General features: G+C 44.0%; 2 protein-coding genes across 4 annotated transcripts in view; one reads left to right on the top strand and one right to left on the bottom strand.

Annotated features, from left to right (window-relative positions):
* Nucleotides 1–11792, top strand: cdt1 (chromatin licensing and DNA replication factor 1). 2 transcript variants are annotated; one of them, XM_079584756.1, is made up of 10 exons: nt 1–966; nt 2291–2428; nt 2505–2740; nt 4247–4441; nt 5351–5496; nt 6790–6890; nt 6977–7165; nt 8402–8533; nt 8761–8962; nt 11388–11792. In XM_079584756.1, the coding sequence occupies exons 1-10, from the start codon at nt 496–498 to the stop codon at nt 11549–11551; spliced, it is 1974 nt and encodes a 657-aa protein (XP_079440882.1). In that variant the 5' UTR covers nt 1–495; the 3' UTR covers nt 11552–11792. The 2 variants fall into 2 exon arrangements, with proteins under 2 accessions (XP_079440882.1, XP_079440883.1); XM_079584757.1 differs by having other exon boundaries at nt 395–966; nt 2508–2740; nt 11388–11591.
* Nucleotides 11572–25942, bottom strand: part of aprt (adenine phosphoribosyltransferase) — a 25046-nt gene continuing 10675 nt past the window's right edge. The window contains exons 3-6 of one of the 2 annotated variants that reach the window (XM_079584788.1): nt 19870–20003; nt 16772–16850; nt 13085–13641; nt 11572–12284 (exon numbers count right to left, since the gene is read on the bottom strand). In XM_079584788.1, coding sequence (XP_079440914.1) covers nt 13502–13641; nt 16772–16850; nt 19870–20003 — 353 coding nt within the window. In that variant the 3' untranslated portion in view covers nt 11572–12284; nt 13085–13501. Of the gene's footprint in view, nt 12285–12558; nt 13642–16771; nt 16851–19869; nt 20004–25942 lie in introns of those variants that run through there. The other variant, XM_079584789.1, reaches the window with a different exon arrangement.

The following is a 25942-nucleotide window of genomic DNA, read 5'->3' on the forward strand; positions in this document are numbered from 1 at the left end:
ACGTGATGAGTGTATACTATTTTGCAGCTGTCAGTCACACTTCCTGTTAAATGATTAACAGTGTTACTGATTTAAAATGATTGGTTCATTTATCCTAAGAAATGCAAATTTACAAAACAATGGAGCGAACATAATCCCATTCATTCCAAGACCAACCACCAAAATGACTGCTAAACGTGGTAAAAAGTAGAAATATATATATTGTTTAAATATAAAATTACACAAGGAGTCAAATCAAATTAGTAAACGTATAAGTGTTTATTATATATTGTGGATATGACACCCAATATTAGCATGTTTACAGTCTGTCTGTCAGTCAGTTATGCGTGTGTTTGATCAGAGGGTTAGGGGGCGTGGTTAAAAGCCAGGCTCGGCCTACATAAGTCACGTGATCCGATTTCGCGCGAAAGTTAGTCTAGGAAGAAGACGCTGAGAGGAGCTTCCGGTGGGATCATAACAATTGCTTCACGCCGCGGATCTGATTCGTACAGAAGAATGGCTCAAGCGCGGGTTACCGATTTTTTTGCACAGAATAAGAAGGGTGGTGTTGGTCGATCTGTCCGGTCGAAGGGACAAAAAGTGTCCGTGGACGTTTCGGAATCAGCGGTTATCGCTAAACCAAGACCATCATCCAGAGCCACACGCTCTTCGCGCGCTCCCGCAACACCAGAACCGCAGAAACACGTTCATCAGGAGTTCCTCAAAGTCATCGACGAGGTTCTGGCAGCAGACACGGTAGAAACCGCGACGGATGTGAGTAATGTTGACCTAACGGCGAGTCCCCGAACCCCTAAACGGACCGCGGTGGAGTTCGACGTGTGCTCGGTGGTGTTCGCGTCCACAGCCGAACAGCACAGCAGCGCCAAGAAGCGCCTGAGGCTCGGCAGAACCTCCCCGGAGGACCGCGCGGTTCCGGCGACCGCGAGGAAGAGGCTCGATCTGCTGAAACACGACGATAAAGAGCTGGTAAGTTAACGTTATCTAGCGCTAAATGTTGCGTTCAAAACAACGTTTGTTTGAAACGCGACGCGCAGTAAAACGCGACGCGGACGCATCGTTACATCCATTTAAAAATGTCTCCAATCAATCAATGTACGACTTTTGACACATTACACATAAAATAACATCTGTCGCTTAACTTTAAACCGATCATTCTTAATTTAAAATGTTTCATAGACTTTTACTTAATTCGCTTAATTCGTCTAAAAAACAAACAAACATAAAAAACTAATGGGATGCGATGTTGCTGGGTAGATTACTTATAAATTGTTGTTCAATATTGAATACAAATTATCCATGATTACAAATAAATTATTTTAAAAATAATAGGTAGATGGGGTAAACTAGTAATAGGGTAGATTACTTGCAAATTATACATGATTAAAAACGGTAGTTACTAGTTAGTAACATTACTTAATCTATTCCATTACACATTTTTATTCATGTAATCCAACTACTTTTTATATATTACTTTTGATGTAATTTGTTTATAATGTGAATGGTATAATATTGTGCCAATATTGATAAAAAATAAACGGGAGAGTTTTTTTTTTTTAAAGTTTATTTGATCAGGGAGGGACAGTACAAATAAAAAAATAATTATTTTAAAAATAATAGGTAGATGGGGTAAACTAGTAATAGGGTAGATTACTTGGCCTATAAATTGTATTGCGTTACTAAATGCAAATTATACATGATTAAAAAAGGTAGTTAGTAACATTACTTAATCTATTCCATTACATTTTTATTGATGTAATCACACTACTTTTTTTAATTACTTTTTATATTACTTTTGATGTAATTTGTTTATAATGTGAATGGTATAATATTGTGCCAATATTGATAAATAAACGGGAGATACAATAATTCAAGTTTTTTTTTTTTTTTTTGATCAGGAACAGTACAAAAAACATAATTAAACACTAAATCAGGTTTTCATAAATGTGTGAAAAGTTCATTACATCAGTTAAATTATAAGAAATAAGAAATTGTTGATATACTCTGTTTTTATAGTCGCTGGTCTGTGCAATTCCACAAAATTGAGAATGAAAAATGTAAAAGATGAAACAATTGGGAATAATTTAATTCTGAATAATTTACCATTTTATGAATATCACGTTATGCAATTTAGATTGTTTGATTTCATTAGCATGTTGTGCTAAATGTATGTTTAGTTCTAGTATTTTAGGTGACGTAGGCTAGGCTACATTAGGTTTACTGTTCTGCGAATGCATTTGTGTATTGGTGTGGTTTAATGACTGCTAATCCAACCTGTCTTATCTTGATGTAGCGCATTGAGCCTTTGACCAATGGCGTCGCTCAGGCTCCTCAGCAAACCGCCAGCAAAGACTCAAAAAATACTGTTAATCACAATGCAAATATCTCCGCTGGTGGAGCCGGTGGGCCGACGCGGACGAGCCGGAGCAAGGTAACGGACACACGGGGGACCTCGGGAACCTCCCGGTGTTCTCGCGCTTCGCTAACCACACCGCTTGTTCTTTCAGAAGACGCTCTCTCGAGAGGACGTGTCGGCGCTGAAGTCGAAGCTGCAGAAACTGAAAGGACAGTCTGAAGCCGTGGCGAATCCCTCGCCCGCTCCCGTTTCGACACTAGCGGAGCTGAAAGCGCGGCTCGACGCTGCCCGCGAGATCTCGGCAAAGGTTCAGCAGAGAAAGGCTGAGCGAGTTTCGACGGATGCTAAAGCTACTGAGGCACAGGCTAGGCCTGAACCAGAGGAAAGGTGAGGTTCGCTGGCCGATGCTAATGTTTAATGGATGCATGGCTCGGCATTAAACTGTTATTTCCCCCCCAAAAAATTATTCTGTCAGTAATTCCTCTCCCTCATGTCACTCCAAACCCGTAAGACCTTTGTTCATCTTCAGAACACAAATTAAGATATTTTGGTGATATCCGTGAGTTTTCTAATCCCTCCATAGACGGCAACGTCATTGCAACTTTCAAGGCCCAGAAAGGTAGTAAAGACATCGTTAAAATAGTCCATGTGACTCCAATGTAATGTTATGAAGTGACGAGAATACTTTTTGTGCACAATAATAACGACTTTACTCAACAATCTCTTCTGTCAGATCTCCTTCGCTATTCGCGTAGTAAAGTTCAGCGCTTTCTGGCTCTACGTCAGGATGCCAGCTCACTATTGGCCGACGCTGGTCATGTGATCACAACGACACGTGTGTGTGTGTGTGAGATGCTGACGCAGGATACAGCCAATAGTGAGCCGGCGTTCTGACGTATAACCAGGAAGTGCTGCTTTTTTTGCTTTTTTTTAACTTTCATCATAAAAGCTTACAATGACATTTAACAAGCGCTGCACTGTTTACACTTCGTCAACTGCGTAGGAGACTGACGTGCAAGTGAAGAGAGTTGAATAAAGTTGTTATTTTGGGGTTTCTTTGTGCACAAAAAGTATTCTCGTCACTTTTGAACCACTGGAGTCACATGGACTATTTAACGATGTCTTTACTACTTTTCTGGGCCTTGAAAGTTGCAATGACGTTGCTGTCTATGGAGGATCCGAAAACTCTCGGACAAGCGTTGATGTTTGAGACCTAAAATCTCTGGATCACAAAACCAGTCACATGGGTAATTTTTTTTTTTTTTATTGAGATTTTCATATCACATGAAAGCTGAATAATCTCTCCACTGATGTGTGGTTTGTTAGGATAGGACAATATTTGGTCGAGATACAACTATAGAAAATCTGGAATCTGAGGAGCAAAAAAATCTAAACATTGAGAAAATCTCCTTTAAAGTTGTGCATTTATGTTCACGATTGTGCTGCATTCACTCACAAAAATACATGTTTTATATATTTACGGTAGGAAGTTTACTAAATATCTTCATGGAACATGATCTTAATATCCTAATGATTTTTGGCATAAAAGATAAATCTATAATTTTGACTGGCTTTTGCCACAAATATACCCGTGTGACTTGGTTTTGTGATCCAGGGTCACATTTGTTGATTAAATACACACCTCAATACATTTTTTGGTGAACTATTGCTTTAAATAACTCCCGTTTGATTGGGACTAGCGGCTAACTTTCTCTGCTGTTCGATTTTCGATTTGACTCAAACTTCAATTCGATATTTGCATAGGTAGTTCACCCAAAAACGTAAATTGTCACGTACTAACCCTCATGTTTTAATACCTATACGTGTTCATACCTATACGTGTTCATATACCTCAGAAAGTCTTGTTGCTGAAGTTTCATATGTGTGTTTCAGAGAGAAGCTCCCAGCTTATCAGCGCTTCCACACTCTCGCCCGGGACGTCCCGCCCGGCCTCACCCTGCCCTACCAGTACCGGCTTCTGTCCGAGATGTTCCGCAGTGCGGAGACCATCGTCGGCATGCTGTTCAACCGCTCCGAGACGGTCACTTTCAACAAGGTCAAGCAAGGGGTCCAAGACATGATGCACAAGTAAGAGGCCGGAGGATGAAGCGTGTGTGATTCGCGGATACATTTAACCATCATAGGGTGAAAGTTTATCATTTGAATGCATTGTCTCGCAAATTTACACCATTTTAAATGAAAAAGAAACCGGATGTTTGTCAGTTATTCGGTCTTAAAGTGACAGCAGCCTAATATTCCTGCCATTGTCCGTCTCAACGACAAAATACAGCTTTAACAAAGATGAAATCTTTTAATTTCTACAGTGAACAAATAGTGTTTGACATTCACACCTAATTATTAATTTCTTTACCTGAACACTACAGTTAGACTATTTAGTATTCATCTATGCTTGTAATGTGTGTGTATTTGTTATTTTATTACTGACTTTTGTTGATGTTTAAACTTTTTAGTTAGGCTAGTAGTTTTTGTTGTGGTATCGAAGAACTTCAAGTGAGCTTTAAGTACTAAATGAAAAGCAAAGTTACACCTCCTCCATATATACATGCATGTAAGGCTGTCACGACAACTACTTTTTGTTGTACGATCTATTGCACCAAAATTAATTGCTAATTATTGTAATTTTCAGACCATTTTATGCCACTGATTACATAATGACAATATAATAGTGCAAGTACACTCTTTCAAAGAACAAAGAACCGCCTCCGACACACAGAGCAGACAAGATGACCGCGCGATCGACTAAAATGTTTGACATTAATTTTTATATAAAAATAAATATTTTCATTATTTTTAATTAAAAAAAATGATCGCAATATATCGCGGCACCAAAAATGATCGCGCTCATTTCCATATATCGTGCGATAAGTCGATATACAAATACATATACACAAAAACCATGAATGATCCGCAGCGTGAGTGTTGAGTCGCTGCACCGCTACTGGTCAAGAGCTAACCCCAGTTCTGCTTTCTTCTCAGGCGTTTCGAGGAGAGCCACCTGGGGCAGATAAAGCAGGTTTACCCTTCCGCCTATACCTTCCGCCAGGAGAAGAACATTCCCTCGTTCAGTGCCGCTGTGAAGAGGTCCAGCTATCAGCTCACCGTGGAGCCGGTCATTGAAGAAGGTGAGGAACGGTCACACTGAATATTGCTTTTAATGCGGCTCTGCAGCGATGCGCCGATCATGAGTTTTCATGGCCGATACCGTTTTTTTGTCTTTTTTCTTATAAAGCAAACTGGCCGATACCGATTCCTGTTTAAGCAATAAACAAAGAATAAAAGTATAGATAAGCAAGATATTTAACGGGCTAAACTGGCTTTTGGCTGTTGTAAACACTAACTGAACCTTCTGAAATGAACGTCAGTAACCGCAGTAAAGCACATTCAATACAAACATAGATACTGACATTTAGCATCAGCATTTGGCTTTTTGTTTTAAATTGGGTTGAACTTGAAACTACATAAAACTGGCCTTGAATTAAAGCATTAACTGTCACCATGTGAAATTAGAGGCAACAACTGCATAGTTCACAACACAATCAACACGCATTCAACAATCCCAACAACGATGTTTGGCTATTTAATCCGCATTCAGTTTTTATTTGGGTTTTTAATTCGGTGCAAAGAAAAAAGGTCTTTACCAGTTAAACTGAATAAAACCTAAATAAATGATTCCAAAATGTTAAATCAATGTTTAATGCAACGAGTAAAACAAAGATGCCACAAAATAAGTCACTGTAATTTTAAGGTAAAATATAAATGATCATCCTGTACTGAACTGACGTTTACTTCTAGCTTTTCAAAAGTTCTTTACTAAAAGCATCGTCCAACACATTTCTCATTCAACACGTGAGAAGCTGAGCTGGGTCGTTAGTAGCATGCAATGCACCCGTGATCATTGCAATGAATTTAACACACAAATAACCAACTTTTAGTTTTTTACCCAAATCATGCAGCGCTCGCATATGTGACCCTGGACCACAAAACCAGTCACATGGGTCAAATTTTTTTAATTAAGATGTATACATCTGAAAGCTGAATAAATAAGCTTTCCATTGATGTGTGGTTTGTTAGGATAGGACAATATTTGGTCGAGATATGACTATAGAAAATCTGGAATCTGAGGGAGCAAAAAAAAGTAAACATTGAGAAAATCTCCTTTAAAGTTGTGCATTTATGTTCACGATTGTGCTGCATTCACTCACAAAAATACATGTTTTATATATTTACGGCAGGACATTTACTAAATATCTTCATGGAACATGATCTTTACTTAATATCCTCATGATTTTTGGCATATAATAATAATTTTGACCCATACACAGATATACCCGTGCGGCTCCAGACTGAGTTTGGGATCCAGGGTCACATGTGCAAGTTCTAAAATCATCATTTTAATAAAGTGTCTCTTTCCCCAGAGTTTACCGGTACTCGTCCAGTGTTGTCGGTCTCTCGTCTTTTGGAAAGAAGGCGCATTTTTCACCAAAACCTCGTTGAAATCGTGAAGGGACACCACAAGGTGAGCAGGTTTACTTGCATGAGCTTTGGATTGTTTTTTTTCTTCTTTGTAAGTTCCAATCATGTCTTGTCTTATGTTGGATACAGACGTTCCTGGCGTCCCTAAACCCTCCCATCGTCGTCCCTGATGACAAACTGACCCGCTGGCATCCGAGGTTCAATGTGGATGAGGTTCCCAACGTCAAGCCCGGGGATTTGCCTCAACCCCCTCAGACTGAGAAACTGAGCTCGGCTCAGGAGGTGTTGGACCGAGCTCGAGCGCTCATGACACCCAAGGTGAGCGAGCACCTCGACCGGGACCAGTTCCCTTTTACATGTGGTTCAGTGACGAGCATCAGGGGTTCTGCTGGTCTTAATGTCTTTAAAAACTCTTAAAATAATCTTAAAGGGTCTTAAGTCAAATTTTAAGACCCGTTAAGACTATTTTAAGACCCGTTAAGACAATGTCTTAACGGGACTTAAAATAGTCTTAAAGGGTCTTGCATTTACACTTATGCATTTGGCAGATGCTTTTATCCAAAGCGACTTGCATTGCATTTCAAGGTATACATTTTACTTATCATTCTTTAAAAAAAAGTCTTAAATAATCTTAAAAGGGTCTTAAGTCTTAATTTCTTTAAAAGATCCTTTTCAGATCTTAAGATTATTTTAAGGTTCTTAAATATCTTAATTCATTCTTACACAAATATGGGCCTTAAAGGGTCTTAAATTCAAAATGATCTGCATTGAATGTTAAAAAAAAAAAAAAAATCCTCTATTTTTTTCTGGTTTTCCAATAGAAATATCTCAACATCTTAAGTCCCCCTGTAGTTATTATTTTATCCATTAAAACTCATCTTTGATCCTTGGGAAAAAAGTCTTCATGGCTTAAAATATCTTGAATGTAACTCGACACCCATACCCCATTTAGTATGCGCGGCTCTATGAATATGCAAATGAGCCCCGTCTCCACTCACTCACTCAGAGATCCACTGGTTGACGATCACACGTTGATCTGATTGGTTACAAGGTAGTGTGTGACGTCAGAAACACCAGCGATTTCAAACTGTGTTTTTGAGACTGTCTTTGGTTCACTGCAGTTTTAAGCAGAAAATACTCAGCAATGCTGTCGACTTATACACGTAAACAACATTAAAAGCTGGATTTTCACCAGAAGGGGACACATTTAAATGTAAATGTAGAGTAATTATCATATTTAATCAGGTTAGATTAACTCAACACCATTTTAAGGTGCTGTATTCACACACACGCATATATAACAATTGTACTATAAGCAAATGTTATTCATAAAACAAAAGTTGATCTGTAAATTAACTTTTTGTTTAATTTGAAGGTAATAAAGATGGTGTTTGATAAGTGAGATCTCTGATTTTACTCCTTGAAAACCAAAAAACTAGTTTAAAGTCCTGGAATGTCATTATACAGGATCTGTACAAACCCTGTGTTCAAAAACAAGAGTTGATCTGCCAATGAAACTGAACCTCACGGACTCATTTCCTGTTCTGGTTCCAGATGGAGAAAGCGTTGGCTAACATGGCCTTGAAAACGGCAGAGAGCGCGTGCGCTGAAGAGCCCGAGCCCGCGGAGAAGCCAGCCGAAGCAGCCGGTGCGCTCAGAGGAGTGTCTCAGTCGCTGCTGGAGAGGGTGAGTCGCTGAACACACACTCGGTCACGTTAGTGTGGTCAGAAGTAGAGATGCACGATGTTGAAGAAAAGTGTGATATACGATAACTCATTAAATAACTCGACAGAACCTCCGCCAATAGTTCTAGACTAAACATTTATAACATTTCTGTACCGAAGTCTGTGCTTTTGACAACGCTAGTTCAAGTGTGTTCCACAAGAAGCTAATCTACATGTGTCCCCCTTCAGATTCGAGCTAAAGAGGCTCAGAAGTTGCGGGCCGTGATGACGAGGGACCCGGAGCAGGAGCGGCGCCTGGTGATGATGTCACGGCTCCCGGAGCTAGCCCGCATCCTGCGCAACGTGTTCGTAGCGGAGAAGAAGCCGGCCCTCCTCATGGAGCTCGCCTGCAACCGCGTGATCGCTAGCTACCGGTCTCCGCTCAGCTCCGGTCAGTGCAGCCGTTTCCCAGCGGCAGTTAGAGATGATGCGGAGTAATGAGGGTCTATAACATCAAGACCCTTTAAAGAAATTAAGACTTAAGACCCTTTAAAGATTCCTTTTTTTTTTTAAAGAGCTTAAAATAATCTGAAAAGGGTCTAAAAAATAATCGTAAGATATTTTAAAGATCTTTTTAAAGACCGTTTTCAGATTATTTTAAGATTTAAAAAAAAAAAAAATTAAGGATCTTTTTAAATATCTTATGATTATTTTAAGAAATTAAGACAGACAATTAAAGTCTTAAAATAAAGACCCTTTTAGGATAAGATATTTTAAAGAAATTAATCTTTAAAAGATCTTAATTTTTTTAAAAAGATTTTAAAACACTTTTAATTATTTTAAGACATTTAAAAAAATTAAGACCTTTTAAAAACCCATTTAAGATTACATTTCTTAAAATAATCTTAAGGGTCTCTTAAATATTGAATAAAATGTATAAATATTTTGTATAATTAAACTAGTGTGCCTTAATGTTTAACTAAAGTTATTATTTTTTTAATGCTTTTTGTACAAAAATGACTGAAAATAGCGTAAATCTCTGGTTATGCTATTGTATTGGAATCAATCTTTAATTCAACTTTCTTTTAATTTGACAGACTGTGTGTATATTTGTATATATATATTAGGGCTGTCCGTTAAACGCGTTATTAACGGCGTCAATTTTTTTATCGTGAGATTTACGCCTAAAAAACTTTGCAGTTCTTTTCACATGCTTTTGCAACAACTAGTAACATTATTAAAACTACAAAACCACACCGGATCTAGCGAGACCACAAACAAAACAACAGGCGCCGCACACACGTTTGCACACCGCGTCTAGCACAACTCGTACCGCACATCGGACGCGCACTTTCTCAGTTTACGGCCAGCAATAAAAACGCAGAATGGCGCCGCCGGTGTGTGTGCACTCATAGACAATAATGTGTTCGAATTTTAAATATGAGGCGCTGCGCTTCTCGTCCGGTGTGCGACCCGCTTTAACGTTACGTTTTGGAGTGCGAGACGCCGACATGGATGCCAATAAGATTCTGAATGGAAAGTTTACTTTTAAAAAGTTGCCAAATGGTTCAATTGACAAGACCAAAGCGATCTGTGTGTTGTGTCGTTGTGAACTGAGCTAGCACCAAAATAATGGGACAAAAAGAAATCAAGAGACATTTAGAATAGATAAAAATGTGCGATTAATCGCGAGTTAACTATGACACTAATGTGATTAATCGCGATTAAATATTTTTATCGTTTGACAGCCCTAAATCTCTGGTTATGCTATTATATTGGAATCAATCTTTAAGTCAACTTTCTTTTAATTTGAGACTGTATATTTATATTTATTAGAGTCGGGACTTTAACGCGTTAAGATTAATTAATAAAAAAAATTTAACGCGTTATTTTTTTGTGTAACGCACTTTAATCGCACTTATTTTTGCACCGCGGAACGTTTCTCACTGGATGAGTTTAGGCGGACCGATTATACTGGAGGACCAATAGCGTTCATAACCGTCTATGTTCATAACTTGATAACTTCAGACAACAACAAACCACAGTGAACATGAACAAAGAAGCTGACGAGACCGCTTTGGTTGGCCCCGTGGATGGGACATTTTGTTATAAAAAATGAACGGATGGAAGCGTCGATAAGAGCATGGTTGTGTGCAAGCTGTGCAACAAGGAATTCGGGACGGCTATTGCTACACTTAATGGCTAAAATAGCACTGGTCTGCTGGAACAAAAATAAACAATATTTTGTTGCTTAAGCTTATTTATTCAGTCATTATTCAATGGTATACTAAAAATCCATGTGAAAAAAATTACTTCACTGTTCTCAGGTCAAATATTTATATGCAATTAAAATGCGATTAATTAATTAGATTTTTTTAATCGAGTCCTCTCCTTTAAAGATTACACCCATTTATAAAACTAAGTTTCAAGATGTAGGAAAAATCACTTATTTAAAATAATATATTTTTTAAAAATCAAGGAAATTTCTCTGGCATTTCTTTTTTTACTATATCGAAAACTTACCGAACCGCAAATTTTGTGAAAAGTAAATTTTGTGAACAGTTACACCCCCTAATATATATAAATATTAAATAATATTGCAAAAGAAAATGCAGTATGCATAAGCTCAGATAAAGGAGGACACTGAACAATCCGTTCCAAAAATAAATAAAACCTCTGAATTGAAAGAACATGTTGATGACACAGAAACTAAATAATGAAGTGCGATCCACAAAAATGAATTTGTTTACTTTATGAAAAGGTGATGATAAAATGTTCAGAAATACTCTATTTGTAACTCTCATAGCTAGTGTTCTTAAATGTAGTGTTTTGCTGGTGTATCATATATTAATGTGTGATGTTGTGTATTACTGCAGACGAGATGGAGCAGCACCTGCGCCTGCTGGCCGAGTCGACGCACGCGTGGCTCACGATACACCCGGTCAGGAAAGACTTGTACCTGAAGCTGAACAAGAGCACGGACCTGAACCTCGTGCTGAGCGCCCTGACCCGGAAGATGAAGGAAGAGGAGCGCGTCTGAGCGGAAGCGGACTCGACTCCAGAACATGTGCAATATTTTATTATGGATTTTACCTTTTAGAAGACTCATTTTTACTTTCATTTGTTCATAGTTTGCATTTTACAAGTCACTACGTTTTTAACAGATTGTCTGAGGTCGTGACCTTGTTCTTTGACTCTTGGCACAATAACCGCTCAGATGTTGACGACTGGTTAACACACAATAGCATTGAATCATTTACAATAAACAAGTTCATGCAAGCAATGTTTAAACTCTCTCTCTGTCCATCAGGAACTCTTGTAACTGAATGTCTCAAATCACAGATTTCCATGTATAGTCTGCACACAAAACAAGTAACTGATTTGACCCGTGAAATGCAGAATTGCACAATAAGGCCATAAAACAGGAATTATTGCTCCACTTTGCAGCCAGTGAACCTCCTGGGTCACATGACAATGAGCACATGGTGACTGGTTTGCACTCATACACAATACAGAACTTTTTAAGTGAAGCTTCAAATGATTTGTTCTGAACCGGTGTCTATGATTTTTACCTGATCTCGAATCAGTTTTTACTCGTCCGATTAACATTCTACAGGCACTTCATATTTACTGCTATTAAATGCTTTCTTAAAGGATTAGTTCACTTTAAAAAAAACTTTTGCTGATAATTTACTCTCCCCGATGTCATCCAAGATGTCCATGTCTTTCTTTCTTCAGTGGAAAAGAAATGAAGGTTTTTGATGAACACATTTCTCCATATAATGGACGTCAATGGGCCCCAAACGGTTCACGCTTGACGTAGGCGGAAGTACTGAGTCGGTTTACAAGCGTGACCTTTTCAACGTACCGTACGTACCCGAATATATGACGACCCCCCCCCCCCCCATTTCCAGACTTATTATTGTGGAAAAAAATCTGGTTTTCAACAAAATAATTTTTGTAATTCTAAATAATTAGTAATTCATTCTCTCTCTTCCAGCACACGCGCATCTCTCTCTCTCTCTCTCTCTCAGCAGACAGGAGCAGTGTTTTAATTCAGTTAAACAGATATTATGTTGCTTCTCTAATTTTACATGCAAGTATATCTGAAATCACAGCACAGATATTGTCTATCTTATGTGATTTGATCAGACGACGGCTCGATTATCAGGCTTTTTGTGCAGATTAACATCTTGGAAGGGAAAGCTGGTTTTGTCTTAATGGGTCGTGTGTCAGTCACTATTTCATATTCTTTCTCCCTTTCCCCCGTGATTTTGTCTATATCGTGAATATAAGACGACCCCCCATTTTTCAGCCTATTTTTAGAACAAAAACCTCGTCTTATATTCGGGTATATACGATAACTGCGTATTACGTGATGTAACGAACGCGCATCACAGAACAGAGCAAGGCGAGCGTTTGTGCTTATAAAACTTAAACTTGTTTATTTATGTTTGAAATGACGATGGTTTCGCTAGATAAGAGCCGTATTCATCGTCTGGTGTCGTTTAAAGCCCGTTGAAGCGGCGCTGACACTGTCATCTGGACCTTGACCCGTTTGGGGCCCATTGACGTCCATTATATGGAGAAATGTGTTCATCAAAAACCTTCATTTCTTTTCCACTGAAGAAAGAAAGACATGGACATCTTGATGACATCGGGGTGAGTAAATTATCAGCAAAAGTTTTTTAAAGTGAATAATCCTTTAATGGTGTTATGCATGTTTTGAGTTTTCACTGCATTTACACTGTTCTGGCCAGCAGGGGTCACCAGTTTCAAAAAGTCATTTTTGCCAAGCAATTGATTCAAAAAGCTTAATTTCTCCCATCACTACCACAAAATAATTATTCACAAGTATGTGATTTTAAACGTCCCCTTTCTTTTCCTAATTGTCATGGTGGGATTAAGACCATCAAACCCACACAGGGTGAAGTGTTGCTCTAGAACTGCCTGTATTTCTGCGATGTGAACGCACAGCTCCTCTGAGACGTCAGTACTGGATCAGAGAGAAGACCGGCGTCGGCTTCAGCTTGTCGGATCCGTGGAGATCTTTGAGTTCGACGAGCACCAAACATCCCAGAACCTCTGCTTTCTGCTGTCGGATCAGCTCACACGCCGCACACAGCGTTCCTGACACACACACACACACACACGTTACAAATCCAGAAAAACTTCAGAACTACAATTTCCTGATAATTTACTCTCCCGCACGTCATCAAGATGTTCATGTCTGTCTTTCTTCAGTCGAGAAGAAATGCAGGTTTGTGAGGAACACACTCCAGGATGTTCTCCATATAGTGACTATAATGGTCCAACGGGTCGAAGGTCCAGATGTGAGTTTTAAAGTCTCCACACGATCCAGCCGAGGAATAAGAGTCTTATATAGACACACCAGCGGCCATTTTATAAAAACAAACATTTATATACTTTTACCACAAATGCTCGTCTTGCACTCGCTATGGTGCGAAAAACTAATTTTCTCCGACATCGTTGTTTTACCTTTTATTTATTTTATTATTATTTGATTGTAAATGGCGTTTGATTCTTTGCAAGTTTGCTTTGTGAACACTGGGTCTGTTCTTCCGCCGACGCGTGTCACGTGATCTTTCTACGTAATGTGTGGCGCATCACAGCGAGTGCAAGACCAGCATTAGTGATTAAAGTATATAAATGTTTATTTTGTTATAAAATGGCCGCTGGTTTGTCTAGATAAGACATGAAATGTACCTCACTCGGGAACAGGCTTGGGAGGGTTACTTTCAGAATGTATTCAGTAACGTAATCCAAGTACCACAATATGAAAGTAATGTAATCTGATTACTTTTGGATTACTTCAAGGTAAAATATTATAAAAAAAATAAATAAAAAAAACTTATTAAAAATTTCACAGCCCTGAATATATATTTACATAAAGGGCTATATGGTATTATTACAGAATATTTTGTTTTATTTTTAACTAACATGTACAAGGAAAAAATAAAAACAACATTTAAAAATTCTACACACAATCTACATATTAGTTTATTTTACAATGGGCCTACATGTTAACTCAAGCCGTGATCTTTCTTCATTTGCCGGACTGAACTTGGGCATTGGCAGTGGGAGTTCCCCTACGTTACCTTGACCGCGAACATCCCGTTAAGAGAGAAGAGATTAAGAAAGGACATTTTGGGTACTAAAGATACGCTCCTAATTTCTACAGATTACAGCATCCATGAATTGAAAGCGTTTTTACCCGCGGGCAGCATCGTTACTAGCATCAGTGAGTCGATCTGCGTCTGAGGAGACTGTACACGGCTGTTATTAGCGCGTGCACCAGCGGGTGGCACTCGCGAGTCATTACTGGCAACAGAGCCAGGAACCACTGTATAATCAAGCAGCGCTTAATATAGTGTTATTATGCCAAAATACGGATTTATTAAAGCCACACTGTGTGATTTTTACCCCCATCTAGCGGTGAAAAGGTATATGACCATCCAGTGAATATTAGTTTCTGTTCCTCTCAATTCCGATTTCGTTTGAACTCCTACGGTGGCCAATGTAGTCCAAGATTAACATGGCTTCCAGTTCGACCTCGTCCATGAGTATTCCTTCAAGTGATGAGGATACTTTAGAAAACTATTATAATTTGCAGTAATTTAATTTGGCAGTTAACATATAGGTTATGACATCTATGTAAAATTAATAAAAGTTTTATGTTTTCGTTATTTTTTTTACCATTTCATTGCTAACATCAGCTATCAGTCCCAGACGAATGCAAGCTAATCTTAGTAAAGTAACTTTTAATTGAATTTGAATTGCAGAGACGCGAAAGGCGAAGCTTGAATGAACGGGTATGTCCCTCTTTGGCTAATGTACTTTCAAGATGGAGGGGCAACATGGCGACCGACATTCGAACCCCTCACCCGTATGTATTTTTGAAAGAACTAAGTGTTTTTAGCTAAGAATAAACTAAAAAAGTTACACAGTGTAGCTTTAAGTTTTAAATTAAACCATTGAAGTCATAAAAAATTTCACCCTTTTTTCAAAATGTAACTATAATCTGATTACTAAATTTTTTGACGTAACTGTAACGGATTACAGTTACTGGATTTGTGTATCCTGATTACATAACGCCGTTACTCCCCAACCCTGCGCGGGAAACACTCAACGTAACGCGTAAATGTGCGTAACTAATGTAAATCAAGCAAGCTACTGCGCATAGGCCGCGAAATAACACCGGACGGAATAATATGGAATTTTTTCCAGAAAACTTCTCGCACAAAATAAATTCAAGAACTTTCAAGGACCCGTATATCTATGAATGTTTATTTTCAAAACCTTTCCAGGGCCTTGATTTATTTATTTTTTCAGATTCACAAACGTACAGAGACTATGTTTACAAGCGGTCAATATTCGGGTTATGGTCGGGTTATGGTCACTATTTGGGTTTCTGAAACATTCGCAATAACCCGTTTACATGCGTGAGCAGAGAGAGTCACTCCTGTGTACATGATATTTGTAATCAATTGGTAATATCCCGATGTAAACGGCGACGCACGGTTAGCGTCCGGACGCACGGACAACCTTAAGACGCAATATGTGTCATTTCCGATTCTTCTTTCTGATTCTAAGCCCAATTTTAGACTTTTTTTGTGTTGATTTAAAATTATTTCATGACTCTGTTTATCAGCTCATAAGAAAGCTGCTAAAACTTCTTTGTTGCTCATAGAAATTGTGATTTCATTATAAATTATCTCTTGATTTTCTGAAGATTACTATTTATTTTTTGTATTTCCCATGTACTTGTATTAATTTTTTGGGTGTGTAGTTTCTATGGTTTGTGAACTTATTTTATTTTATGTATGTGTATATAAATATATATATATATATATATATATATATATATATATATATATTTTTTTTTTTTATGTATAAACTATCCCGTTTTTGCCGGTGTTTACATGGCCGTGCGCGACCGGGTTATTGCTAATATTCCGGTTTTGAACAGGTTATTGGCTGCTTGTAAACGTAGTCAGTGATTTCAAGGACCCGTGAGAACCCTGATTTATTCCTCGGCTGGATCGTGTCGAGACTGAAGCTGCACATCTGGACCTTCAACTCGTTGGACCATTGAAGTCACTATATGGAGAACATCCTGGAGTGTGTTCCTCAAAAACCTTCATTTCTTTTCAGCTGAAGAAAGAAAGACATGGACATCTCGGATGACGTGCAGGAGAGTAGATGATCAGGACATGTTGATTCTGCTGTTCTCGCTCACCTCCAGTCGCCAGTAGATCATCGATGATCAGGATCTTCTGTCCTTCAGACACCGCATCTTCCTGCATCTCGGCCTCGGCCTGGACACATCAACAGAAGCGTTACAGGCCAGAAGATAATCCGTTTGATGTAATAATAATAATAATAATAATACATTTATATATTGAACATGCACTGCCGTTCAAAAGTTTTGGATCTGTAATATTTTTAAAAGAAGTCTCTTCTGTATGGGGTTATTATTGTTGCAATATTCCAAATGAATAGATTAAGATCCACAAATAAATGTAAAGAGTTTCACAAAAAATTATAAAATTCACAAATAAATAAAATGAGATTTGCAAATAAATAAAACATTTACAAATGTTTTCTTATTTTCAAACACAACTCTGCCTGGCATTTATTTGTGAATCGGTTCCTGTGCATTTGTGGATTTTGAAACACTTCTAGCGCAGACGTGCAGAGAAATCCACAAATAGGTGGACTCCACCCACCGCCTACTCAAGCCAATCAGATAACGGCCACATCGAGCTGGCCAATCGTAGCACGTTATCGCTTCAACCAATCACGTTAGGCTTTACGCTCGGGGCGGGAAGTGGGAACTGACTGATTCTTGCATCAATGAAAGGAGCACTGGAGCGCAGTAGTAGCGCTGAACTGTGTGTGTGGCAAAAACACTCTGTTTTCAAAAGATTGTTGGAGTTTAAGGCCTCTTTATATTTCCATCAGGACACACTCAGGGAATTATGATAATCAGAGATCCCGAGCATCATGAACAGTCTCTACACCGGCAAGAGGCGCGTCAAAAGCAAATAGGCACTGTCTGTTCACTGCTGCCGCTGCAGTTTAAATCATGTAAACTAAACTAGCATGTTTGAAATGTTAACACACATTCCCTATGTGACGTCTGCTTAGCTTTATATGCATAATCGTGCTCTTAACGGCTCTGATCGTAGCCTGCTTATTGACTAGAGCTGGTTAAATCATTTCGTGATAGTGTACTGGACGCGGGGCAGTCATTGATAGTAAACGGATGCCCGCACTTCTGATGTAGCGGCTACTTCACGCAATTAGGACAAATGTTTTTGTATTTATACATTTGGGCTTATATTTGGTATTCTACATTACATTTATTTATATCCTATTGCTATTTGTCACTGCGATTGTGCTTTAAAAGGCAAAATCGTATAGTGTCATGCATCGTGTCTACCCTGTGCGAGGCAATCTACACTGGGCAAAGCGAATGTGCAAAAACATGTCCTAATTGCGTGAAGTAGCCGCTACATCAGAAGTGCGGGCATCCGTTTACTATCAATGACTGCCCCGCGTCCAGTACACTATCACGATATGATTTAACCAGCACTAGTCAATAAGCAGGCTACGATCAGAGCCGTTAAGAGCACGATTATGCATATAAAGCTAAGCAGACGTCACATAGGGAATGTGTGTTAACATTTCAAACATGCTAGTTTAGTTTACATGATTTAAACTGCAGCGGCAGCAGTGAACAGACAGTGCCTATTTGCTTTTGACGCGCTGTGACGCGCCTCTTGCCGGTGTAGAGACTGTTCATGATGCTCGGGATCTCTGATTATCATAATTCCCTGAGTGTGTCCTGATGGAAATATAAAGAGGCCTTAAACTCCAACAATCTTTTGAAAACAGAGTGTTTTTACCACACACAGTTCAGCGCTACTACTGCGCTCCAGTGCTCCTTTCATTGATGCAAGAATCAGTCAGTTCCCACTTCCCGCCCCGAGTGTAAAGCCTAACGTGATTGGTTGAAGCGATAACGTGCTACGATTGGCCAGCTCGATGTGGCCGTTATCTGATTGGCTTGAGTAGGCGGTGGGTGGAGTCCACCTATTTGTGGATTTCTCTGCACGTCTGCGCTAGAAGTGTTTCAAAATCCACAAATGCGTGAGGGGATTCACAAATGCACAGGAACCGATTCACAAATGCGTGCAGCGATTCACAAATGCACAGGAACCGATTCACAAATGCGTGCAGCGATTCACAAATGCACAGGAACCGATTCACAAATGCGTGCAGCGATTTACAAATGCACAGGAACCGATTCACAAATGCGTGCAGCGATTTACAAATGCACAGGAACCGATTCACAAATGTGTGCAGCGATTTACAAATGCACAGGAACCGATTCACAAATAAATGCCAGGCAGAGTTGTGTTTGAAAATAAGAAAACATTTGTAAATGTTTTATTTATTTGCAAATCTCATTTTATTTATTTGTGAATTTTATAATTTTTTGTGAAACTCTTTACATTTATTTGTGGATCTTAATCTATTCATTTGTGCATTCGATACATTTTTGTGAATCTCTTTACATTTATTTGTGAATATTAATCTATTTATTTGGAATATTGCAACAATAATAACCCCATACTTCTGCTCACCAAGGCTGCATTTATTTGAGTAAAAATCCCAGCAAAAAACATAATATTGTGAAATATTATTACAATTTAAATCATGTAAATATATAGAAAAGTGTAATTTATTCCTGTGACCAAAGCTGAATTTCCAGCATCATTACTACAGTCTTCAGAGTCACATGATCCTTCAGAAATCAGTGTAATTGATCCTCAAGACACATTTATGATTATTATCAGTGTTGAAAACAGTTTTTTACATTTCATTTCAGGATTCTCTGATGAATTGAAAGTACAGTGTTTATCAAAAATAGAAAGCTTCTGTAACATTAAACCCTACCGTTCAAAAGTTTGGGGTCAGTAAGAATTATTCTAAAAAAAAATGTGTGAAAAAAAAAAAAAAACTATTTATCATAGATGAATTAAATTGATCAACAGTGACAGTAAAGACATTTATGATGTGACAAAAGATTATATTTCTGATAAACACTGTTCTTTTAAACTTCCAATTCATCAAAGAATCCTGAAATAAAAATGTAAATAACCATTTTCAACACTGATAATAATCATAAATGTTTCTTGAGCATCAAATCATCATATTACACTGGTTTCTGGAGGATCATGTGACACTGAAGACTGGAGTAATGATGCTTTAGGTCATAACTGCAAGAGCACTAGAAGTGATGCTGATAATAACTCATAACTCCTGTACCTGCGCGTACTCGAGACTGTACGCCACTGACAGAGTCGGGCCGGGGAGTTTCCCTTTCTTCCTGATCGGAGCGAATCCCACTCCTAACCTCTGAGCCAGGAGCGGCCCGAACAGAAACCCTCGAGCGTCCAGTCCTGCGGAGAGGGAAAGGAGACGCTCGTCAAAGAGGGAAGGAGGCGCTCGTCAGAGAGGGAAGGAGGCGCTCGTCAGAGAGGGAAAGGAGACGCTCGTCAGAGAGGGAAGGAGGCGCTCGTCAGAGAGGGAAGGAGGCGCTCGTCAGAGAGGGAAGGAGGCGCTCGTCAGAGAGGGAAGGAGGCGCTCGTCAAAGAGGGAAGGAGGCGCTCGTCAAAGAGGGAAGGAGGCGCTCGTCAGAGAGGGGAAGGAGGCGCTCGTCAGAGAGGGAAAGGAGACGCTCGTCAAAGAGGGAAGGAGGCGCTCGTCAGAGAGGGAAAGGAGGCGCTCGTCAGAGAGGGAAGGAGGCGCTCGTCAGAGAGGGAAGGAGGCGCTCGTCAGAGAGGGAAGGAGGCGCTCGTCAGAGAGGGAAGGAGGCGCTCGTCAGAGAGGGAAAGGAGGCGCTCGTCAGAGAGGGAAGGAGACGCTCGTCAGAGAGGGAAGGAGACGCTCGTCAAAGAGGGAAGGAGGCGCTCGTCAGAGAGGGAAAGGAGGCGCTCGTCAGAGAGGGAAGGAGGCGCTCGTCAGAGAGAGAAGGAGACGCTCGTCAGAGAGGGAAGGAGGCGCTCGTCAGAGAGGGAAGGAGACGCTCGTCAGAGAGAGAAGGAGACGCTCGTCAGAGAGGGAAGGAGACGCTCGTCAAAGAGGGAAGGAGGCGCTCGTCAGAGAGGGAAGGAGGCGCTCGTCAGAGAGGGAAGGAGGCGCTCGTCAGAGAGGGAAGGAGGCGCTCGTCAGAGAGGGAAGGAGGCGCTCGTCAGAGAGGGAAGGAGGCGCTCGTCAGAGAGGGAAGGAGGCGCTCGTCAGAGAGGGAAGGAGGCGCTCGTCAGAGAGGGAAGGAGGCGCTCGTCAGAGAGGGAAGGAGGCGCTCGTCAGAGAGGGAAGGAGACGCTCGTCAGAGGGGGAAAGGAGGCGCTCGTCAGAGAGGGAAGGAGGCGCTCGTCAGAGAGGGAAGGAGACGCTCGTCAGAGAGGAAAGGAGACGCTCGTCAGAGAGGGAAGGAGGCGCTCGTCAGAGAGGGAAGGAGACGCTCGTCAGAGAGGGAAGGAGGCGCTCGTCAGAGAGGGAAGGAGACGCTCGTCAGAGGGAAGGAGGCGCTCGTCAGAGAGGGAAGGAGACGCTCGTCAGAGAGAGAAGGAGACGCTCGTCAGAGAGAGAAGGAGACGCTCGTCAGAGAGAGAAGGAGACGCTCGTCAGAGAGGGAAGGAGACGCTCGTCAGAGAGGGAAGGAGACGCTCGTCAGAGAGGGAAGGAGACGCTCGTCAGAGAGGGAAGGAGACGCTCGTCAGAGAGGGAAGGAGACGCTCGTCAGAGAGGGAAGGAGACGCTCGTCAGAGAGGGAAGGAGACGCTCGTCAGAGAGGGAAGGAGACGCTCGTCAGAGAGGGAAAGGAGACGCTCGTCAGAGAGGGAAGGAGACGCTCGTCAGAGAGGGAAGGAGGCGCTCGTCAGAGAGGGAAGGAGACGCTCGTCAGAGAGGGAAGGAGACGCTCGTCAGAGAGGGAAGGAGACGCTCGTCAGAGAGAAGGAGACGCTCGTCAGAGAGGGAAGGAGGCGCTCGTCAGAGAGGGAAGGAGGCGCTCGTCAGAGAGGGAAGGAGACGCTCGTCAGAGAGGGAAGGAGGCGCTCGTCAGAGAGGGAAGGAGGCGCTCGTCAGAGAGGGAAGGAGGTGCTCGTCAGAGAGGGAAGGAGGCGCTCGTCAGAGAGGGAAGGAGGCGCTCGTCAGAGAGGGAAGGAGACGCTCGTCAGAGAGAGAAGGAGACGCTCGTCAGAGAGGGAAGGAGACGCTCGTCAGAGAGGGAAGGAGGCGCTCGTCAGAGGGAAGGAGGCGCTCGTCAGAGAGGGAAGGAGGCGCTCGTCAGAGAGGGAAAGAGACGCTCGTCAGAGGGAAGGAGGCGCTCGTCAGAGAGGGAAGGAGACGCTCGTCAGAGAGAGAAGGAGGCGCTCGTCAGAGAGGGAAGGAGACGCTCGTCAGAGAGGGAAGGAGACGCTCGTCAGAGAGGGAAGGAGACGCTCGTCAGAGAGGGAAGGAGACGCTCGTCAGAGAGGGAAGGAGACGCTCGTCAGAGAGGGAAGGAGACGCTCGTCAGAGAGGGAAGGAGACGCTCGTCAGAGAGGGAAGGAGACGCTCGTCAGAGAGGGAAGGAGACGCTCGTCAGAGAGGGAAGGAGACGCTCGTCAGAGAGGGAAGGAGACGCTCGTCAGAGAGGGAAAGGAGACGCTCGTCAGAGAGGGAAGGAGACGCTCGTCAGAGAGGGAAGGAGGCGCTCGTCAGAGAGGGAAGGAGACGCTCGTCAGAGAGGGAAGGAGACGCTCGTCAGAGAGGGAAGGAGACGCTCGTCAGAGAGAAGGAGACGCTCGTCAGAGAGGGAAGGAGGCGCTCGTCAGAGAGGGAAGGAGGCGCTCGTCAGAGAGGGAAGGAGACGCTCGTCAGAGAGGGAAGGAGGCGCTCGTCAGAGAGGGAAGGAGGCGCTCGTCAGAGAGGGAAGGAGGTGCTCGTCAGAGAGGGAAGGAGGCGCTCGTCAGAGAGGGAAGGAGGCGCTCGTCAGAGAGGGAAGGAGACGCTCGTCAGAGAGAGAAGGAGACGCTCGTCAGAGAGGGAAGGAGACGCTCGTCAGAGAGGGAAGGAGGCGCTCGTCAGAGGGAAGGAGGCGCTCGTCAGAGAGGGAAGGAGGCGCTCGTCAGAGAGGGAAAGAGACGCTCGTCAGAGGGAAGGAGGCGCTCGTCAGAGAGGGAAGGAGACGCTCGTCAGAGAGAGAAGGAGGCGCTCGTCAGAGAGGGAAGGAGACGCTCGTCAGAGAGGGAAGGAGACGCTCGTCAGAGAGGGAAGGAGACGCTCGTCAGAGAGGGAAGGAGACGCTCGTCAGAGAGAGAAGGAGACGCTCGTCAGAGAGGGAAGGAGACGCTCGTCAGAGAGGGAAGGAGACGCTCGTCAGAGAGGGAAGGAGACGCTCGTCAGAGAGGGAAGGAGACGCTCGTCAGAGAGGGAAGGAGACGCTCGTCAGAGAGGGAAGGAGACGCTCGTCAGAGAGGGAAGGAGACGCTCGTCAGAGAGGGAAGGAGACGCTCGTCAGAGAGGGAAAGGAGACGCTCGTCAGAGAGGGAAGGAGGCGCTCGTCAGAGAGGGAAGGAGGCGCTCGTCAGAGAGGGAAGGAGACGCTCGTCAGAGAGGGAAGGAGGCGTTCGTCAGAGAGGGAAGGAGACGCTCGTCAGAGAGGGAAGGAGACGCTCGTCAGAGAGGGAAGGAGGCGCTCGTCAGAGAGGGAAGGAGGCGCTCGTCAGAGAGAGAAGGAGACGCTCGTCAGAGAGAGAAGGAGACGCTCGTCAGAGAGAGAAGGAGACGCTCGTCAGAGAAAGAAGGAGGAGAGGGAAGGGGGCGCTCGCCAGAGAGAGAAGGAGGAGAGGGAAGGAGACACTCGTCAGAGAGGGAAGGAGACGCTCGTCAGAGAGGGAAGGAGACGCTCGTCAGAGAGGGAAGGAGACGCTCGTCAGAGAGGGAAGGAGACGCTCGTCAGAGAGGGAAGGAGACGCTCGTCAGAGAGGGAAAGGAGACGCTCGTCAGAGAGGGAAGGAGACGCTCGTCAGAGAGGGAAGGAGGCGCTCGTCAGAGAGGGAAGGAGACGCTCGTCAGAGAGGGAAGGAGACGCTCGTCAGAGAGGGAAGGAGACGCTCGTCAGAGAGAAGGAGACGCTCGTCAGAGGGAAGGAGGCGCTCGTCAGAGAGGGAAGGAGGCGCTCGTCAGAGAGGGAAGGAGGCGCTCGTCAGAGAGGGAAGGAGACGCTCGTCAGAGAGAAGGAGACGCTCGTCAGAGGGAAGGAGGCGCTCGTCAGAGAGGGAAGGAGGCGCTCGTCAGAGAGGGAAGGAGGCGCTCGTCAGAGAGGGAAGGAGACGCTCGTCAGAGAGGGAAGGAGACGCTCGTCAGAGAGGGAAGGAGGCGCTCGTCAGAGAGGGAAGGAGGCGCTCGTCAGAGAGGGAAGGAGGCGCTCGTCAGAGAGGGAAGGAGGCGCTCGTCAGAGAGGGAAGGAGGCGCTCGTCAGAGAGGGAAGGAGGCGCTCGTCAGAGAGGGAAGGAGGCGCTCGTCAGAGAGGGAAGGAGACGCTCGTCAGAGAGAGAAGGAGACGCTCGTCAGAGAGGGAAGGAGGCGCTCGTCAGAGAGGGAAGGAGGCGCTCGTCAGAGAGGGAAGGAGGCGCTCGTCAGAGAGAGAAGGAGACGCTCGTCAGAGAGGGAAAGGAGACGCTCGTCAGAGAGGGAAGGAGGCGCTCGTCAGAGAGGGAAGGAGGCGCTCGTCAGAGAGGGAAGGAGGCGCTCGTCAGAGAGGGAAGGAGGCGCTCGTCAGAGAGGGAAGGAGGCGCTCGTCAGAGAGGGAAGGAGGCGCTCGTCAGAGAGGGAAGGAGGCGCTCGTCAGAGAGGGAAGGAGGCGCTCGTCAGAGAGGGAAGGAGGCGCTCGTCAGAGAGGGAAGGAGGCGCTCGTCAGAGAGGGAAAGGAGGCGCTCGTCAGAGAGGGAAGGAGGCGCTCGTCAGAGAGGGAAGGAGACGCTCGTCAGAGAGGGAAGGAGGCGCTCGTCAGAGAGGGAAGGAGGCGCTCGTCAGAGAGGGAAGGAGGCGCTCGTCAGAGAGGGAAGGAGGCGCTCGTCAGAGAGGGAAGGAGACGCTCGTCAGAGAGGGAAGGAGACGCTCGTCAGAGAGGGAAGGAGGCGTTCGTCAGAGAGGGAAGGAGACGCTCGTCAGAGAGGGAAGGAGACGCTCGTCAGAGAGGGAAGGAGGCGCTCGTCAGAGAGGGAAGGAGGCGCTCGTCAGAGAGAGAAGGAGACGCTCGTCAGAGAGAGAAGGAGACGCTCGTCAGAGGGAAGGAGGAGAGGGAAGGGGGCGCTCGCCAGAGAGAGAAGGAGGAGAGGGAAGGAGGCGCTCGTCAGAGAGGGAAGGAGACGCTCGTCAGAGGGAAGGAGACGCTCGTCAGAGAGGGAAGGAGACGCTCGTCAGAGAGGGAAGGAGACGCTCGTCAGAGAGGGAAGGAGGCGCTCGTCAGAGAGGGAAGGAGGCGCTCGTCAGAGAGGGAAGGAAACGCTCGTCAGAGAGGGAAGGAGGCGCTCGTCAGAGAGGGAAGGAGGCGCTCGTCAGAGAGGGAAGGAGGCGCTCGTCAGAGAGGGAAGGAGACGCTCGTCAGAGAGGGAAGGAGACGCTCGTCAGAGAGGGAAGGAGACGCTCGTCAGAGAGGGAAGGAGGCGCTCGTCAGAGTGGGAAGGAGACGCTCGTCAGAGAGGGAAGGAGACGCTCGTCAGAGAGGGAAGGAGGCGCTCGTCAGAGAGGGAAGGAGGCGCTCGTCAGAGAGAGAAGGAGACGCTCGTCAGAGAGAGAAGGAGACGCTCGTCAGAGAGAGAAGGAGGAGAGGGAAGGGGGCGCTCGCCAGAGAGAGAAGGAGGAGAGGGAAGGAGGCGCTCGTCAGAGAGGGAAGGAGACGCTCGTCAGAGAGAGAAGGAGACGCTCGTCAGAGAGAGAAGGAGGAGAGGGAAGGGGGCGCTCGCCAGAGAGAGAAGGAGGAGAGGGAAGGAGGCGCTCGTCAGAGAGGGAAGGAGACGCTCGTCAGAGGGAAGGAGACGCTCGTCAGAGAGGGAAGGAGACGCTCGTCAGAGAGGGAAGGAGACGCTCGTCAGAGAGGGAAGGAGGCGCTCGTCAGAGAGGGAAGGAGGCGCTCGTCAGAGAGGGAAGGAAACGCTCGTCAGAGAGGGAAGGAAACGCTCGTCAGAGAGGGAAGGAGGCGCTCGTCAGAGAGGGAAGGAGGCGCTCGTCAGAGAGGGAAGGAGTCGCTCGTCAGAGAGAGAAGGAGACGCTCGTCAGAGAGGGAAGGAGACGCTCGTCAGAGAGGGAAGGAGGTGCTCGTCAGAGAGGGAAGGAGGCGCTCGTCAGA

Source organism: Phoxinus phoxinus, assembly GCF_949152265.1.
Source record: "Phoxinus phoxinus genome assembly, chromosome: 2".
Taxonomy (NCBI): domain Eukaryota; kingdom Metazoa; phylum Chordata; class Actinopteri; order Cypriniformes; family Leuciscidae; genus Phoxinus; species Phoxinus phoxinus.

What these genes read in the sequence shown, in the direction of transcription:
- cdt1 (XM_079584756.1), top strand. Translation starts at nt 496, where the DNA reads ATGGCTCAAGCGCGGGTTACCGATTTTTTTGCACAGAATAAGAAGGGT. An exon ending in GTCCAAGACATGATGCACAA is followed by an intron (nt 4,442 to 5,350) that starts GTAAGAGGCCGG and finishes CTTTCTTCTCAG; the next exon opens with GCGTTTCGAGGAGAGCCACC. An exon ending in CTCAGTCGCTGCTGGAGAGG is followed by an intron (nt 8,534 to 8,760) that starts GTGAGTCGCTGA and finishes GTCCCCCTTCAG; the next exon opens with ATTCGAGCTAAAGAGGCTCA.